This window comes from Notamacropus eugenii, chromosome 2 (assembly GCF_028372415.1).
Source record: "Notamacropus eugenii isolate mMacEug1 chromosome 2, mMacEug1.pri_v2, whole genome shotgun sequence".
NCBI classification, from domain to species: Eukaryota; Metazoa; Chordata; class Mammalia; order Diprotodontia; family Macropodidae; genus Notamacropus; species Notamacropus eugenii.
The window spans coordinates 375,810,171-375,829,292 of NC_092873.1; the positions used below are offsets into that span (position 1 = coordinate 375,810,171).

The 19,122-nt window shown below is 42.3% G+C and overlaps 1 protein-coding gene across 7 annotated transcripts in view; it reads right to left on the reverse strand.

Moving 5' to 3' along the window:
- Positions 1-19,122, reverse strand: part of ACACA (acetyl-CoA carboxylase alpha) — a 268,158-nt gene that overhangs the window by 5,025 nt on the left and 244,011 nt on the right. For all 7 annotated transcript variants that reach the window (XM_072646950.1, XM_072646948.1, XM_072646949.1 and 4 more), the window contains 3 exons: positions 18,980-19,092; positions 8,267-8,421; positions 7,047-7,217 (listed from right to left, as the gene is read on the reverse strand). In XM_072646950.1, coding sequence (XP_072503051.1) covers positions 7,047-7,217; positions 8,267-8,421; positions 18,980-19,092 — 439 coding nt within the window. The remainder of the gene's footprint in view (positions 1-7,046; positions 7,218-8,266; positions 8,422-18,979; positions 19,093-19,122) is intronic.

Genomic DNA, 19,122 nt, shown 5'->3' on the forward strand with positions numbered 1-19,122 from the left:
CAGGCCTCTCTGAAGTCTTCTTGTTCATCATTTCTTATGGCACAATAGTACTCCATTACATTCATATACCATAATTTATTCAGCCATTCCCCAATTGATGGACATCCCCTTGACTTCCAGTTTTTGGCAACTACATAGAGTGCTGCTATAAATATTTTTGTACATGTGGGACCCTTTCCCATTTTTATGATCTCTTGGGGATATAGTCCTAGTAGCGATATTGCTGGGTCAAAGGGTATGCACATTTTTGTAGCCCTTTGGGCATAGTTTCAAATTGCTCTCCAGAATGGTTGGATGCGCTCGCAGCTCCACCAACAATGAATTAGTGTTCCAACTTTCCCACATCCTCTCCAGCATTTATCATTTTCTTGTTCTGTCATGTTTGCCAATCTTATAGGTGTGATGTGGTACCTCAGAGTTGTTTTGATTTGCATCTCTCTAACCAATAGTGATTTAGAGCATTTTTTCATATGATTATAGATATCTTTAATTTCTTCCTCTGAAAATTGCCTGTTCATATCCTTTGACCATTTATCAATTGGGGAATATTGTTCTTTTCTTAAAAGAAATAGTTCCTTATCTAGCCCTCACTCCCATCTCCAGTGGCTGGAAAGTAGCATGCTATGTGTGTTTGTATTTAAATTATGTCTCACAATTATTCTAAACTTCCAAAACATTCCAAAGGTGTCACCATTCATCTCAGACAGCCTCTGAAACTGTAGGTGTTCCACAGGTCTTTAAGTCAACGTTTTATACACAGCTTGGGATACCCTAAAATCAGTGCTGTCATTTCAACTTCATGTCAGTTTCTTCCAATCAAAAAAAAAAATCATTAAGGAAACTTCTTTGTTTGTTTTTTACAGATACTGTCTAAACTGCCTGAACCTTATGGCAGTGTAATCATGATAGAGACAGAGCAGTCCTGCTGATGACCCCATGATTTTAGTTGTCACTTAAACCGGTTTTGAGAAATGGGGCTAAAAGCAACTGTCTTACGGTCCAGGAATAGTGTAGAACTAGCAGATAATAGGTGTGAAAAGACTTGGGTTTTTTTTTCTTAACACAGGGATAATGATAGCACTGGGCCTGTGATTTCACTGATATAGGGAATTCTGGGATGAGGAATCTTCTTCTACCAAGGTAGTTAACACCTTTTCTGCAACTTATCCTCAGAGAGCTCCTATCACTAACAGGTTCAACAACTTGCCTGTAGTCAGTCTGTGTCAGAGGCAGGACTGGAACCCAGGTCTGTCTCTTTGAGGTCAAAAATCTGTACATTTCCTGATGCTCCCTTTAATGTTTTCTGGGCAGGACCTTAATACAAGCTATTCGGCTCCTCTGCCCTTACAACATGACAGTAGTTACAGCATTACAGCTTACTTTACTTCATATAACTCCTGCGACTATGGTTACAGAATGTTTTATTGACATAAACTCATTCAATTTTCACAAAAACCCTAAGCCAAGTATAACATAGGTGTAGCACCATCCTCATTTTATATAGGAAGAAACTGAGGCTCTGATGGGTGAAATGATTTGGCATACTAGGAGTTGAAGCATTTCAAGGTTTTCAGAGTATGTATATGAAAATATATTCTCACACTGGAACCTCACACCACCCTGGGGAGGAAGGCAGGCTAGGGATTCTCCCCACTCTGCAGATGAGGGGGGATGAGTCCGGGGCTCTTGACCTCAGGCTCAATGTGCTCTGCCTCCACCTTACTGACCCTAGGGGCTCTTCCTCAAGCACAGACTGAGGAACCACATCACTTCTGTAGTTTTCTATTGCCTCTAACGCAGAATTCAGTCTTCTCTGACCATCACTCAAGGCCCTCCACACACTGACCCCAACTTACCTTTCAAGGTATTCCTTATATGATTATTCCCAGCTAGTCAACAAACACTTAGTAGCTGCAATACGCCCAGCGCTGGGCCCTTCAGATACAAAAGTGAAGCCACCTCCACTCTCAGAAGTGCAGACTTAATTCTCCAGCCTTTGAAAAGCTACTTCATTCATATCCTTACACACAGAATGCTCGCCTTCCTCCATCTTCCTTTGCTGAAACCCTTCCTCTTCTCTCATGGAGCTTTCTGTGATTTTCCTGGCTGATAATGATCTTCCTGGAACCTGAGAGGACACTTTATTCTCCAGCTCTCTAATGACGTACTTTCTGTGTATGAAAACCACACACACACACACACACACACACACACGTATGTTCCTACTGAGCTGTAAACTCCCTGAGGGCTGGAACTATCTTGCTGGATTTTCTCTCTTCCTTAGCACCTATGGGAAAGTGATCTGCACACAAGAGTCCCTAACACCTGACTGCTGTTTGATCCCTCTTTTCTACACTTCTTAACATCACTTCCCAAGCTGCCTCACGATTTATAAACACAACTTCTGATATCTTGATACCCCACCTACATGCTGTCACTGAAACCACCACATTTCCATCACAAGTCCTTCAGACTTCCTTCTTTTTTGCCCCACTGCTCTGGGATTCCAGCGTCTGGCCCCTGCATACAAAGCCAAATACTTATGGAGATTTCATGGGAGGAAAAAAAATCAGTAAATGCTTCTTCAGTTTCAGACCTGAGAAGAGTTAGGTTTACCCAACAATCCCAAAGCTTTTAGTCTAGGAGAATATTTAATACTCTTATTAATCATTTTTAATCCGTTTGCTTTTAATTAAGTAACAGCATGATGCTTTCCTATCAACATATGCCAGGGAACAGATTAATTGTGGCTTAAGATAACTCTTCTTGATTGGTGTAATGTATTAGCTAACGAGATGCCCGCTTCTAAAGATGCTCAGGCACTACCTTAGAAAGCTTGCTGCCCTCTAGAGAAAACTGTTCTTTCTTCCCCTTTCACAACCCCAGAGTGTTGTGTTTAATTTAGACATTTTTCTTTAGGAAAAAAAAAAACAAACAAAACCAAACTCAGAAACAGAATTATAATATACATTGAGTTATTCCTCTAAGGTTCCCTTTGGTAAAACATCAGCATCATGTTTTAAAAAGGAGGTAATCACTGCACATGGTTGGTTGGATCTTCACTGCCAAGATGACAAAATCTAACTTCATTTCCTGGCCAATGTCCCAGAAGCAACAGTCTTAATAAATTTCATTTCAACAGTGACCAAAAAGTGATCTCACATACCCCTCTGCTTGAAGAAAGACACAAGCTGGGTCTGTGGTGAACATCAGTTTTCCATTCTTATGGAGAAGGAAAGCTGAAAACCCACTCAGAAGTAGGGTCAAGCACAGCTCCAAACTGCAAACATTCGGCAGAAACATTTTTTTTTTTTTTTTGGTGTGTTGACAACAAATATCGGATTAAATTATTTCCCTATTGAATGAGCTACTTGTTTTGGCCCTGGGTGGAAAGCCAGTTCTGATCCCATCTGCAGAGGAGACAGGGTGGTGTGGGAGAGCACTGGACTTGGGAGGCAGAACACCTGGAGTATGGTTTCTGGTCTATCAACATGTGTCTGTGGAGGACATTTCACCTCTGGGTCTCAGTTTCCTCTTCTATAAAATACGGTTGTTGGACTAGATTGCATCTAAGGCCTCTTCCAGGTCTGACATGTAAAGACTATTCTCAATGCCAATTTAAAGGCAAGTGAATATCCTGATGGGAGGACAGAGGACAGCAGGAATAAACAGTAGGTCATTAGCTACATGGCAGCTGTCAGGCCCCGTAATACAAGGTCTTGGGACAGAGATTGTTTTATTAATTTTTTTCAGCCCTTTTAATACTAGTGAAATATCAATGAATTACTAAAAATAATCCCAAAAGGACCTACAAATGTTGAATAGACACTTATCTGAAGCTATCTCTTTGTGCAGGAACAGATAAGTATCTTTTAGAACACTCACTAATTGTTGTAGCCATTAGTATATCTTATTAAATCTAAATGAACTATTTAGAAAGTTTCATTCCAAGTATTACTTAAACCGGATAGCTGATAAGCTCTCCGGGCTAAGTTAATGCCTAAGTCCAGGATGTTACATGATAAGTACTACTATGCCAGTAATTCCAACACAAGGGGTACTTGGCCCTTCTTCCCTAATGACTGAAATTTAGAATCATAAAATGGGCCTTCCCCTTACATTTTACAGTAATGAAATTAGTATTGGGGAGGGGAAATGATTTGCCCCAAAATATGCAAATAGTTTCTTTGCAAATGTTGAAGTAAGGGTGTGAAAGCCAGCAGGAGAGAGATGCAGGAGTGGGATGGAAGAGGCTCTCTTCTCTTGTCAATTTACCTGACATGGTTCTAATCACTCCGTGCAATGAGCTCCTGCATTTACCCTAATCTTTACCCCCACACCAGTTTCTAAGGACAATGACACAATAACCCAAGCCTTTACTAGGTGCCCCAAGAACCATTTGATCCCTTTTACTTTCCAGACAGAAGCTGAAATAAGGCAAATGGGCAGTCATCTGGACAAAAAGGAATTCTATGGTCTTAGTCCATAGATAATCTTGATAGATTCACTTTTTTCTTAACTCTAATGTGGGATCACATAGCAGAAAGAAGAGCTAGTCCTAGGTCCAGCTGTCATCATGTGTCCTTGGGCAAATGACCTTTCTGTGAAATGGGAGTAAGTACCACACCAAGCTATTCTATTGCTGAAAAGCAAAGGAGATAATGGGTGTGTTATCCATTTTGAAAATGAGTTTTCAATAATTAGGAATGGCAGCATCTCACTGCAAGTAATAAGGAAAGAGAGCAGCTAACAATAATAAATGTGACCTTCACAGCACCAGGACATTCAAATAATGCCATCACTCACTGTAACAGACTCCTCAAAGGAAAACTAAAAAGTTAAACTGTTCCATTTGAGTGTCAGTGCATTTTCAAATTGTCTGTCACTAAACAAAGACTGGGGATGGGGAAAGTCTAGGAAGAGCCAACCACGAAGGCCCCTAAGGTGCTGGCCTGTTCCTAATGCTCCTTTTCCCAGCCCTGCTCTGGGCATCTCCTGCTCAGCCGATGCCTGCTATGGCAGGAGACTTTTTTCCAACCACTGTCCAAAGAACGTAAGACAAACTTTGTATCATACAAGGTTTAGGAAAAATTACCCAAAGCCATTCCTTAACACATGGGATTTAGAATTACTTGCCAGTTTCTCGTATTCCTCCTGAGGAAGAAGAAACCATGTTACAACATCCCCAAAATATCCTCAAAGGGACACTAAAGATCTTCTTCCACCGCTAAAAGGTGCTCTGAATATTCAATTTCTGCTGAGGTGGCAGGATGCAGAAGGTGGTTCCAATCACTAGCCCTGATACTACTCAGTCTTTTGTCCTTTCTTGGTCCTGCTTCTGTCTGACTATCCCCTGCCTATCTCCTAGGACCTTTTCTCTTCCCTTTGGGTAGACTTCAACTTAAGTTCTGGCCCAAACCCACTAGATGGGGAGATTTAGATTACTTCAGCATCTCACAGATGTAGATGAGAATAATGGAAGATGGAGACTACACAAAGTACCCTCATTTCCCTTATCTCCTCTCCCAAGGGGCCTTCATGCTCTGGCTACCCTGGCTTCCATGTCCTTGAACCCTGAACTCATAAACTAGGGGGCTGGTGGTGCCCTCTGTATTTTACTTCAACACAAGCAGCCAAGGAACAAACAGCAAGCATTTCTTGTCATCACTGCTGAAAGATCGAAACAACCTCTTTCTTCAGATGGCCAGCCCCTAGAGAGAGAGCTCTAGGGAGCATGGGAAGCGCCTCTCTGCCACATCATGCTCCCTTCTGGTGCCTAGTGAAGCCATGCTCTTCCATTAGTGACTAATGTGCTAGGAAGGCAAGGGAGACCTTTCCTGGAAACAGGCACACACTCCATTTACCTAGCTGGCCACTCTTCATTTGAGAACAACCTCGATTTTACACTTGCCTGACTTTCAATGCCAACTTGCAGTAGAAGCTGCCAGTAGACATGAAACAACTGTTGTACTCAATTAGGATGCCCCCTGAGTGACCACAACCTGAACTGGGAGTCATGTAATGCCCACTTCCCCATGGTCACCCTGGGCATATTTATACGCAGCAGCTTTTCTGTAACTGCAGCTTAATTATTTTAAGGGCACTAACTAATGCCCTTAATTAATGCTTAAAGCAGAAGCTCTCAACTCCCCCTCCTCTCCAGACATAACATCTTGAAAATGTGTCAGCTAACTTCAGGAACTCTAATAAGGGACAGTCACTCTAGCCATGAAAACAGGTGTAATATATGGAAAGTGCTCTGCAAACACAAGAGCAATACAAATCTTAGTTACTCCACACACCCACACCCAGCACCTGTGTAGAAGTCCATAGGCACCATCTGCTCTTAAGTGTGCACGTATATATGCTATATCTATATCTATGTATCTAAGTACATTCTCTACTTTCCCAAGAAAAGGAAGGGGATCAGAAGAAAGGACAAAGGCTCTTAGTGCCTTGTTTCCTAGTCCTGTCTAGATTAGAACTCCTTTGGAGGTAAGCCAATCAGCATAAAGAGAATAATGAAACATACCTCCTTCTAATCAGATCTTCTCTTAACAAAGAATGTTTTCTTTGGAGCCTCAACAAATGGACACCCAGTTCACATATTCCTTCAGAAGAGATAGGATTTGTAACAGGTTTCAACATGAAAATGTAAAGAGAGGTTTCGAGACCACATCATTCCCTCTAGAATAGGGGTCTTAACCTGAGGACCATGGACGTCCAGAGGGTAGATTTCAAGGGGTCTGTAAACCTGATGGAAAAAGTCCCCTCTTTATTTTCCCCTAACCTCTGAGTGAAATTTAGCATTTCCTTTAGTTATGAACACAGGCATCAAAACTTCCCTGAGAAACGTCTGCAGGATTCAGTCCTGCTCTTGAAGGCCCTGGCTTTCCTGTGCCAGGACCTGCAGAAAAGCTTGGGGAAGCCACAGAAGACAGGTTTCCACTGCCCTCAGGTGCAAGGAGAGGGCAGAATTTAAGGGCAGACCCCAAGACTGCTCCCTGCCCTCCTCCCTTGTGGCTAGGACTGGGGCAGCTCCTCACCTTCACTGTTCCCTCCACCTCCACAAACCAGCGTCTTAGCATGGCCTGGATCTGGCCGTCTGTCAGTTCTGGGTTGGCTGTGTGAATCTTCTTCTTTACCAAGTCCTCCAGGAGCAGCCGCCTCAGGCGCCAGTAGAAGAAGGTGCGGGATGTCTTCCAGTCCAGAATGTCCTGTGTGAATCAAGGGAGAAGCTATTCCAGTCCCTGAGCTGGTCTTATTTCTCAGTTAACAACACAGGAGGACACTCAAGACATGAGGTTGGTGGTGAACTTCTCCCAATAAACATCCAGGGAAAAAAGAGCAAGAACCTGTTACCACTGCTGAGAGAGGAAGCAATTGATGGCCTACTAGGAGTTCAAATCACCCCACACACACACCCTTGCCAGCCAACTTTGTGTCGTCAGTGGAAAACCCAAGTTCATTCCTCTCTCATCCCAGGACAGAGTGAAAGGTGTAGCCCTCTGCACACCAATGAGCCAAGGAAACACTTGACTGACATGTGGTGGAGATATTCCAGCTAAAAGCCTGTACAGCCAGAGAAACAAACAATGAGTAATTGGTTTTGAGAAGATATGGCTGAACTGCCTTGCATGTAGATCAGATCTGAATTAGTGGCTGCCTTCCTAAAGCTCCAATCCCCGAGGCATCCTACAGCATGAGAGGCTAAGGCAGCAAGGTGGCACAGTGAAGAGAATGCTGGGTCCAGAGTCGGGAGGATCTGAGTTTCAAATCCATCCTGACATTTCCTGGCTGTGTGATCCTGGGTAGGTCATTTAACCTGTTTGCCTCAGTGTTCTTATCTGTAAAATGGGGATAATAATAGCATCTACCTCACAGGGTTGCTATGAGGATCAAATGAGGTATTTGCAAAGCTCTCTGCAAACCTTAGAGCCCTATGTAAAGACGAGCTGTTAATATCGTCATCATCATCATCAGCTCTGTCAGCCCTGATGTTGGCAGAAATGACTTAATTTCCCACCTTTTTAAAATAGGGAGCTAATTCATAAATTACAAAGTGCTTTGTGAGTATGATCAGTGTAGAAGGGGGAACCATGCCAAAGAATGTGAGATCTGTATAATCCATACAACCTGACAAATCCCTCGGCAGACACTGTTCCAGTTCTATCTTGCTGCTCTGGAATGAGCATGTGGGCCACCTGTGTGACACCCACATCCATGGGTTTCTGACAGTTAGGAGAAAGACAGCCATCATACTTACATTAATGACACCCTTTTCCTGCATCCGTCCTGGTGTGTCATGCAAGTCAGCAAACTGCACGGCTACCTGGTGGTAAATGGGAATGAGGAATTCTTCCCGTTCCTTCAGTTTGCTCTCCAACTCCTTCCGCTCAGCTGGGCTTAGCTCTGGGGTGCCTGCAATTAGAGAAACCTGCCCATCATCCTCCATGATGATGAATAATCTCTCTGCATTAAATCAAAGTCACCCTAGCCTCCTTTCCCTGGGCTCAGTATCTGGTCTACAGATTTGGCAGAATTTACATTTCTTTCTACAATGTCAAAGAGAGTATATTCTTTAAATGAAGCAGCTGGAACCTTAGAGCCCTTTAGGTCTTCTCAAGGAGATACAACAGCAAAGTTATCACCTCTGTATCTGAAACTACTTATTCTCATCTTCCAGTAATCACTTAACACTAATTCCTTCTTGTACCATGGCATTCAATAGGGTGATGTTCTTTGGGGGATGGCTCTCTTGGTTACCCTAGACTAGGTCTACAGTTGGTCCTTGGTGGAGATATGCCTTGGCCACAGCACCACTGAACTACAAGCATTTATGCTCATTCACGGTGCTAATCACTGAGCACATAAAAGACAAAAATGAGCAAGTATGCCCTGAAGAGCTTACAATGCTGGGGGTCGGAGAGAGACACAGAATACAAAGACTTGTGCTCCCCAAACTCAGGAGAACAGACTGACTCTGTTGTTGTCCATGACAGTAGCAGTCAGATGTTGCTGAAGAATGAGGAAGTGGCCTGAATTTTTTAGTCAAAGCCATTTATGTCTTGCCCCGAACAGTCACCAAATTGTATTCTGGTCTGAATGACTCTTAAATTTGTGTTACTATGCAGGCAATAATCTCTCATTTGAAAACTTGCAACTTCATTTTTTTTTTCAGTGACTTCAAATTAACACCACCCAATAAAATGAAAGCCAGATAAGCATATCTGGTGGCAATTTTGTGTATCAGCTACTATTCACTAGGTCAACCCTTGATCAGAATTAATAGTCATTCTTGCTACTGGGCCAAGAAAGAAAAGAGGAACACACTCTAACCACCAGACAGCCTAACAACCCCTCCAGAGACCTGAGCTCTGCAAGCACAAGGTACTATGATGCAACAGTACTGGACCCGCCCTGCCCTGCCCTCCACCCCACCACCCCAACAGTGAAGCGCCTTGGAATCTTCTATAAGGAGGAAAGCCTCAGAAATCAATGCTATCCTAGTAGAGGTGTTGATAGTTTGTGCTTTTCATCTTAATTAATCTCAGAATGGGGCCTACAATCAATACTGAAAATTTAGCCACTTGCCTAGTGTGGAAGGACGAGTTCGACTGAAGGAGCAATAGGTGACAGCTCCCAGCATCAGGGAAGACCCTAGGTACTTTGTCACCAAAACTGACAAATAAATACATGCCCACAGGTGATGGGATGCATGAGAGAAAAGTCTATTTCAAGCATGCCTGTCTGAAAAAAAGTCCCTGTTGTTTATGCTACTATGAATCATATTCCATGAACAGCCTTGGGCTGCTGAGCAAGTCAGTTTTATGAATAAACAAATGGTAGCACAACAGAGTTGGATCCAGAGAACATGGTTTCATTTTTCTGTGGGGTTTTTGTTTCCCAAAGTTGACTTTTTTTCCCCTTAAAATCAATGACTTTTTAAACTATGGTGAAGAAAGTCCAAGACTAACAATTCTTTCTTGTTCTGCATGAGGGCAATTAATGGTCTTGTGCTATCAGCCTCAGCCTGAACATAGGAAATGGGTTGGATTGAAGTAAATTCTGCAGCAGCTTTCAAGAAGCAGAGAAACCTATTCATTTTGGCAGATCTGAACTCAGCCCACTTAGGGGAAATTTGAGATAACTGTCCTACCAATTTCTGAGATGTGACTTTCATTTAAAATCCTCTTGAAACAGCTGGCATTGCCTATTTATCCTGAGGGCAACTGAGACACAGGAAGCCCAAGTTACCTGTGCTCATACAGAATGGGGCCTGAAAATAATTTCAATTTGATTTTACAAAACAAAAACATGAAAACTGAAAAGAGCCAGATCATGCAACCTAATGAAGAGGCCCATTTCCAAGGCTGTATCTGATGATGAGACAAACGCTCCCATGGAATTTCTAAGACAAGGGCCAGGTCCCATTCATTAGGCAGGCCTTGAAGGAATCTGCTTGCTTCTGCTCCCAAGTCACTGGGGACAGGGAAGGAAGACTTCAGGTCTTCTGAGGGAATGGCTTCCCCTGATAACCACACAAGGAGTTCTTAACTCCTTATACTTCACACCCTCCTGCATGAGGGCACACCTAACTTCACCCTTTTCCATTAAGTGGCAGCACTTTTCAAGGAGACTGCTGTCCAAGGTCCTGTTGTGGAGATGGAAGGCTGAAGAAGATGTAGGCTGTTGAAGGAGCCTGGTTCTTCACATCAGAAAAGGGACAAAATGTGGACCCCACCCAGATAGGAAGAATCTAAATCTAAACCATCCATTGGTGATTAGTCAAGCTGCTCTGTGAACAGAGGTTAAGGCTTTTTAGAGATGACTGGTTCCTTATTTAAGTAGGTTTTAGAAAACAAAGATGGAAAAACTTCAAATTTTATTAGGAAGAAGACCAAGGGGTCTTCTTACACATCCCCCTCAATCAGCTAAAATGCAGAACCAGGGCTGTGTGGCCTATTTCAATCAAACCAATGTGAAGGAAGGAAGGCCAGAACAAAAGAAATCTCCAAAAAGTGTAAGTAAGAAAAACAGATTCAGTTGGGTGTTTGTTTTTTTTTTTTTTAAAGAAAAAGAGATTTTTAAAAATAATAAATTTTACTTTCCAAAAATAAAAGGTTGCTCTTAAGTCAGGATACTCCTGTATTCCATACTGTATACTACCTTCTCCTTGTACCAGTAAAGCAGCCAGCCCCATAATGATTTAGGGGAGATTAACAAATATGTCAATGTCCATTTTCTGCTTAATTTAAAAGCAGCGTCTATAAAGATTTTTGACTTCTGAACCCTGTTCTCCTGAAAGAAAGAAGGTAAGAATGAGGAGGGGGATAAAGAGTGATTACCCTATCATTGATCGTTTGTCAGAAGCATTTCTTATTCACTGGGCTATTGTAAAAAGCTAAGCTCTCGATCAATCCTGTAAGCCCCCTGCACAATTAAATATCTTGGAATGGTTTTCTTTCTTTTCCAGCCAGATCTGGGAGCCTCGGGGTTTTTAGTAAAGCAAGTTTTGTGTGTGCATTGGGGATGGTAAAGGTGGCATGGGTCAAAACACTCAATGGAGAGAAAAGTCTCTTTTAGAATCCTACTCCCAAAGGCTGATGAGAATGAATGGTAAGAAGAGGGAGGAAAGAGAATATGAAAAAAAACATTATTCCCCTGATCTCCCTAAACTTTCCCACCCATACAAATCCAGTCCTTCAGTTTAATTTAAAAGTAAATGCAAAATGTGGAACACAGAGCAAAAGTTGAGCAAATGTTCAAGCTCTCCTGGATTAGGAGGTTGTGGCAGAGTTCTACTTATCCATCTACTATCCTCTACTGTTTCATCCAATACATCCTTCTGGATGAGGTTAATGTTTTGATTCTTGAAATAGGACTCTACCCCAGAGAAGCAGATCTGAATCAATGTCAAACTGAGAAGAAGTGTTAACACTCCACGGTAACTCAATTCACCATGGCATGGAGCAGCACCAGGACACAGGACCCTCAAAGGCCAGCCAGTTGCTGTGTGACCTTACAGAAATCATGCTACCTTGCTGAGCTGGGGGCTCTAGTCTACATTGGGGTACTGTACTTACTGCTGTCAAAGAAAGAAAGCATTTTGCAAAAGATTCTGATTTTGATGGACTATGCAAGAACATCCAACCCTAACTTTAAATTCCATCTCAGATGAGGAATAAATTAATTTCTAAGCTTTGAAATCAAGGTATATAACAAGTACTGAAGTTTATACTTTGTGAGGTTTTTAGTGTAAATCCTTATTTTAAAAGATCTATATATAGTGGAGGAGAAAACAGAAAAGAACCTGTTTCTACACATATAAAGGTGGGCCTTATTTTATACAATTTCTGTGTTCTTGAACAACTTTGCATAAATGAAATATTTTTAAATGCCCTAGGAGAGCTATTTAAAGGATTCCTGCTGTGAATCCTCTGGTAAAGCAAATAACTCTTACATAATGGGAATAATCTCTCCCAATGTATGTGCTTTTATAAATTCAAATTTTCCTATACGTGCTTTTCTTCAAAGTGGGGCACACCTGAATAAACATAAATGTATTTTGCATGTTAATTTTTTCACAGGGAATCTGGGAATCCTTTCAGGAGATTTTTAACCCAAAGGTTCAACGTAAAATGTTGGCCCAGGCCAGCTGGTTCTCTACTGCTCATGTGTACAGTCATTTCGAACAAACACAAAAGCTTGCACACAAGGGAATAAAACCACAGAGCACAGGTACCTCTTCTCACATTTTCAGAGCTATCAAAACGCTTGTCTTGCCCTTGCCAATCTGGCCCACGTTGTTCCAAATCTCATTCCAGTTCAAGTGAGCTCCTCCCTAGTCCCTGATCTCAGCATGCCTTAACACAGACCACCCTGCATGACAGGAATACCACCTTAGAGACTCTTACAGGCTTCCTATCTCAAGGAGAAGCTCTGGCACCACTTCTCATGCAAGGCCTTTCCTGGTACTTGGGTAATTAGTGCTCTTTCCTTTTTGAAATTACTTTGGATTAACTATTCTGGGCCCTGTTAAAAGCCCTCGTTAGCTATTCCTCCCCTAAAGTGATGCAGAGCGCCACACCAGGGTCTCAGGGAGTGAGAGTTGGGGGGATCTGGCAGGGTCCTATGATGATAACCTCCAAAATGCCCAGAGACAGCTAAAGCTTTCTTGATTAAAGAGATGATGGAGAAGATGGTCCTGAAGAATCATGGGAATGAGGCATGCATGTCCTGATACTTTTATAAAGAACTGAGCTAAAACACCTCTCCCCTTTCCTCCTCATAAACATCATCTACTGCTTCTACTCTGATTGCACTGAAATGATGAATCAAGGGATGATAAAGCGACCCCATAATGTCCCACATTATCCAATAAGGACCCTGTGTCCTTTCCTACCCTTGCCTGAATCAAAGCCCAGCGTTGGTATTGCCTGCCACATTGTCATGTGGACAACGTGCTATAAAAACCTGGGGCAAAAAAGGTGGTGCTCCTTGGACATGGACATCAGCATGCATAGTTAAATGAATGGAAAAGTGTTTACCAAGCTCTTACTATGTTTACTGTGCTAAGGATTGGGGACAGTATAAAAACAAAAGCAAAGATAGTTCCTGCTCTCAAAGAGCTTATATTCTAATGAGTGAGGGGAATCCCAACCTGGGGTTTGAGTACTCTTAGGGGGTTTCAAGAAGCTATAGCTTTAAGAGACTATTTGGTCTGAAATCCTACTGAAATTCATCTCTTATTTCTTATGTGTATATGCATAATTTATTTCCTTTCATATTTAATAGGAGTTAAAGGAAGATTTTCAGAAAGCTAAGGGGTAAGGAGAGCAAAAAAGGGTTGAGAACCTCAAACAGAGGGAGACAATACAAATAGAGGCATGGTGGTCAGAGAGTGGTACTGTAGTTTAGAACGTTATGGGGAATGGAGCCCTAGGGGAGCAGATAGAACTGTAATGTTGATTAGATTATGGTTCCAGAACAGAGGAGAAGTAGAATCAAAGGATACGGCACAGGAAGGGAGCTCTGGAAATCAGGGACACAGCAGCAGCAGGAATGGAAAGAGGAGAGATGAGGAGCTAGGGAATTTCCTCACTGCTCACAACTTCCTAACAGACAGTACTTTCATTTTCAATAATTTTTTTCCCATCCAATTTATTCCCTTGAGCCTGACCCAGCTTAAAGATCATCTCAAAACACTTGCTGCCTCGCAAAGTAGATGGCCAAAAAATAATAGTAATAACAACAGCAGAACAAAACCACTCAGATGTCTGGGTCATTTCTGCTAGTAAAACAACTCTAGAAAATAAGAAGTTCTCTTTCTTTAGGGCTCCCCCACACTAGAAAGTGAGCTCTGTTCTGTTTCCTGTGTGAGCCCCAATTTGCTTATAATAAGTAACTGGTTTTGTTTGGTCTTTGGGTTGTTTTTCTGTTTTGTTTCTTGTGAGAAAAGGATTGGACCTGAATTTACTGATATCAAAAGATTGTTCTCATCCCTGACAATACTTCTGACAGATTAACAGCTAAAAGGAGTTTAAGTGGATTTGAGAGAATGATAGCTACGTCAGGGCAGGGACCAAGAGGATAGTACTGGCTCCTGCTATGAGACACTCAAGCCTTGGCCAATGGCCTATGTAGATTTTTCTGAAAGCTAAGGGGTAAGGAGAGCAAAAAAGGGTTGAGAACCTTGAACAGAGGGAGACAATACAAATAGAGGCATGGTGGTCAGAGAGTGGTACTGTAGTTTAGAACGTTATGGGGAATGGAGCCCTAGGGGAACAGATAGAACTGTAATGTTGATTAGATGGTGCTGGATATTTCTGGGGCACAGTCCATGTGGGCAGCATCCAAGGAGACTTGTGAAAGAGAACCCAGCTGCCTGGGAACGGAGTCACTACAGAGGTGAGTGAGCAATAGATCTTGGAAATCAATCAGCAATCATTTATTAAGCACAGGGCAAGATTCCAATAAACAGTTTCCCAACTCCAATGAACTTTTATTTTGGAAAGAAGGGAGGGGAAGGCAAGGAACCATGATAAGTGTTAACATGTTGGATACCATTCTGTTGTTGTTTTAAAACTGATTTGTCACTTTTTCTTCTGAATACATGAAGATAACTAATACCCAAAAGGGAACATCAGCTCTCATGTTCTCAAGAGGCCATTAGATATAAAAAGCCTCCAATCACAGCAGTTGCATAGAAGGGACTGTGACTTCATCAGTGCTTTGATTCTCCTGACTGTTGACAGATACATAAGAGCCAATCAAAGCAACACGGCCCACTTCGACATACTGCCCTCCTGGAACACAAATACACAGGCATCCCAGAGAGACTGGGGCTCCCTTCCCAGGCAAGGTAACCAACAATATCTAGCTTCCTTGAGCCAGCTGGGATGGAAGCCACATGTGGTCCTACAGGAATACCCCATCTGACGGTATGGGACAAAAATAATCTCAGCACCAATATTTTGGCTCAGATTAATCTCCAGTTAAGTAATCCTTTCTACTTCCAAAAGAAATTAAAGTTTACTGTTTTTCACACTCCCTGCTACAGTCAAAATCCTACAAATTAGCAGTTTTCCACAGCCATCCTCCCCAACCAAGTGCCAAAAGGAATTCTTGCTTTTAAATTAAAATTCTAAAGGGCATATGAAGTTGAATTTCCAAAGTAAATTATTATTCATTCCCTTTTGGGAATGTTTTCTGAATTCAGCCAACCCGGATGCATTTATTTATCCATATGATCTGATTGGTTAACATCAAAGGAGACAACACACAGAAAGCTAGGGAGGTGGCTTCTAGGAACATGCCATAATAGTACATAGGCCATGTTTATAACATCCGTCTCTATTACCTTTTGTTCCCCCTTTTCATAATAAACTGAATTTTCCTATTGAAATTAACTTCAAACTACTAAAGGAAAATAATTCTTGTTGGGCCCAATGATCAGCTGAATGACAAGCTGCGGGGGAGGGGGGGTGGCCAGAATCGTCATTTCAGGCTTTGAAATTAATTCATGTTGTAAAGAAGGGTATAACTTAACTCTTTTTCTTTATCAATTACTGATCTGGACAAAAGGTGGCTGCCTCCAATCTCCTAAGCATTCTGTGGTACCAGTTTTCTTAGGGAACCCTTGTCAATGTCAAATCACTCAGATTCAACAGCCCATCAACATTTCTGGATGCAGTTTGTACTAGGGCTTCTAGCATATATGGGTATTTTGTACTGTTATTGTTTTCATTTTATTTTCTGTGTGTATGTTTCATCTTCCTAAGAGACTGTAAAGTCCTTAAGGCAGTATGGTACAATGGATAGTTCCCTGGGTACAAATTCCATCTCCAACACTGGTTATCAAGGTGACCTTGGGTAAGGTCACTGATCCTCTCATCTGCAGGTGAGGGAGTGGGGCTTGATGACCTCTGAGGTCTCTTCCAGCTCTAAATCTAGGACCCTTGATCCTTAGGGGCAGGGTCCATGTCCTAGCATAGGATTCTGCACTTCACACCCAATTTACAGCCATGGGATGGATGGCATATCCTTTAGGCTCACTCCACCTTCATGTGTAAAAGGGAATAAGAATAAGACCCACTAACAATAGCCCCTTGCCCTTGATCAGTGCCTGATTGTTTTCAAAGTGGTTATACATGTACTATTTCATTTGATTTTCATATATGGTCAGCAGGACAAGAAATGAAAGCTCAGAGAGCCTTAGACAAGGCAGTCCGGTGGGTAGGGCCAAGTCCTGCTTCCATCCTGACACCCTGTTCTAGAAGCCAGACATTACAGTAAGCTTGACAGGCATCAGGCAGAAAATTGTATTTTCTGGCTGCCAATGAGTCTGCCATTTTGATCAAGACTAAACACAGTTTTCTCCATCAATCATAGAAATTAATAATAATTATAGAAATAATAACTAGCATTTATATAGCGCTTTAAGGTTTGCAAAGCACTTTACATACGTTGTCTCATTTGGTCCTCACAACTACCCTATGAGGTAGGTGCTGTTATTATCCCCATTTTATAGCTGAGGAAACTGAGGCCACAAGGGGTTAAATGACTTATCCCAGGTCACATTGCTAGGAAGTATCTGAGATAGAATTTGAACTCAGGTCTTCCTGACTTCAAATCCAGTGCTCTACTGTGCCACCTAGTTTGTCTCATAGGAAATTATGATAAAAAATGTGTAATGAAATTATTAACTAGTAAGCATTTGAGAATCTCATCTCTATTTCCTTTCCTTGATCTGAAAGGTGCCAGGTCAAGGTTGGAGCAAAGAGTGTTTCGTTCCAGTGAAAGAATATCTCCACAGCATTAGCCAGTCTGGTCCCCTTCACCACAAATGCATGTCTGAGAGCAAATGCTCTCTCTTCCCACCATCCAGTCGCTCTAGAGAGATAACAGCCATTCGGGGGTTAAAAAGAGGCAGTGAACCCCCAGTTAATGAGTAAGAATTCAGCAGGCAGTGTAAGATAAATGGAGCCCTCTCTGCTTCTGCTGGAGTCAGCATGAACTGCGGCCCTGCGGCTTGTTTGTGGCAAATGGAGTGCGCGAAATATCAAAGGGCAGTGATCCAGAAGAAGACCGACTTTGACAAATTTTAAATTGGCCAGAAAGAAAACCAGCAAAAAAAAAAAAAAAAAAAAAAAAATTATGCAATTCACTGTGTCCTGCAATCTTGTTGCTGCCTTTGTAGAGAATTAGTGGCAAAACAACAGCAATGACCGCCCAGTGCTAGGAGCTATCATGAGCCAGCGAAGAGAGATGCTTATCGGCTATGAAGCTTTCAGAGCTCTTTACGTGCTGTTGTAAGGGACTGGCACTTGTGCTGCAGCCCCTGTAATTAAAGTGTAGAGAGTTGTGCAGGAGTAATTATCCTGTTTGGAAAAGAAAGCAAGAAGGCAAAAAATCCAACAACCCGGGGTGGCAGCAGATTTCTGAGAGATGACTTTCAGAGAGAGAGAGAGAGAGAGAGAGAGAGAGAGAGAGAGAGAGAGAGAGAGAGTGTGTCTGTGTCTGTCCAATCACTCAGTAAGCACATGTTAAGAGACTACTAAGTGCACAGCTCTGGCACCTGCAAAGACAAAGGACATGGTTCCTGTTCTCCAGAAGCTTGTTGCATCAGAGTGTACTGAAAACTCTTTGAATGACTTTTGGAATGGGCACCAGATGAAAAGAACAAAAACACTAGCACATCACCTCCTACTCCTTTCACCCAGCATGCTTCCTTGTTTATAAAGAAAATATCCTTCTATCTCCCTCTCCCCTAAACCTTCTTACTTACCCCCAACAAGAGATTTTATGGAATCACCTTTACACCAAGAGATCCAAAGAGCAGGGTGGGTAGCAAAGTGATCTTTTAAAGAACAGGCTAAAATGTTTTTGGCCTAGGAGCTCAGCACAGGACTCTGGTTTTCAAATTACAAGCATCCTGGGCAAAGAAGCCTAAGTGTAATGACAAGGCATACAATGAGCAAATCCCCCTGCAGCTCCTGCTTCCAGGGCCAGCCTCCTCCTCTGGCACAGACGGCCTTCCTCGCTTCAAAGTTCTCTGATAGAATCCTTACTCTATGACTTCCATTTCTTAGAGCAGGATGAAGCCAGGAAGCTACACAGGCTGGGTCTGGGGTGATTTAAGAAACAGAGGCTGACATGCCTTCTATCCAATTTACTTTCCTATTCAACAACTCAAGGTCAGATACGGTACGATTCTATTTTGACATTCACAAGTCTAGAGAGTTGGGCTAGTTGAGAACATTTCAAGTCTCTTCATTCTTCCACCTGCTGTATACACACGCATCCCTAGACAGAGCATTTCTTTCTAGCAGGTTTTTTACCATATGGAGGACAGTAAATAAAGATGATCATGAATGTGATCAAATGCTCCAATGCCTCTTCCCCTGGCCTATGAATGCCCTCATTACAAATCAGCTGAATGGCTCATTGAGCTGCCAGGAAGGCAAGCCAGACATACCCAATCGCTCGGCCAGGCGGATATAGACGGGGTCCACCCGACGCATAGTTTTCACCAAATCCTTTCTGCGGAATTTGATTTCTACTGTCCCCTCTGGCTCCAGAACAGATCCTCTGATGAGAAAAACAAAAACAAAACTAACT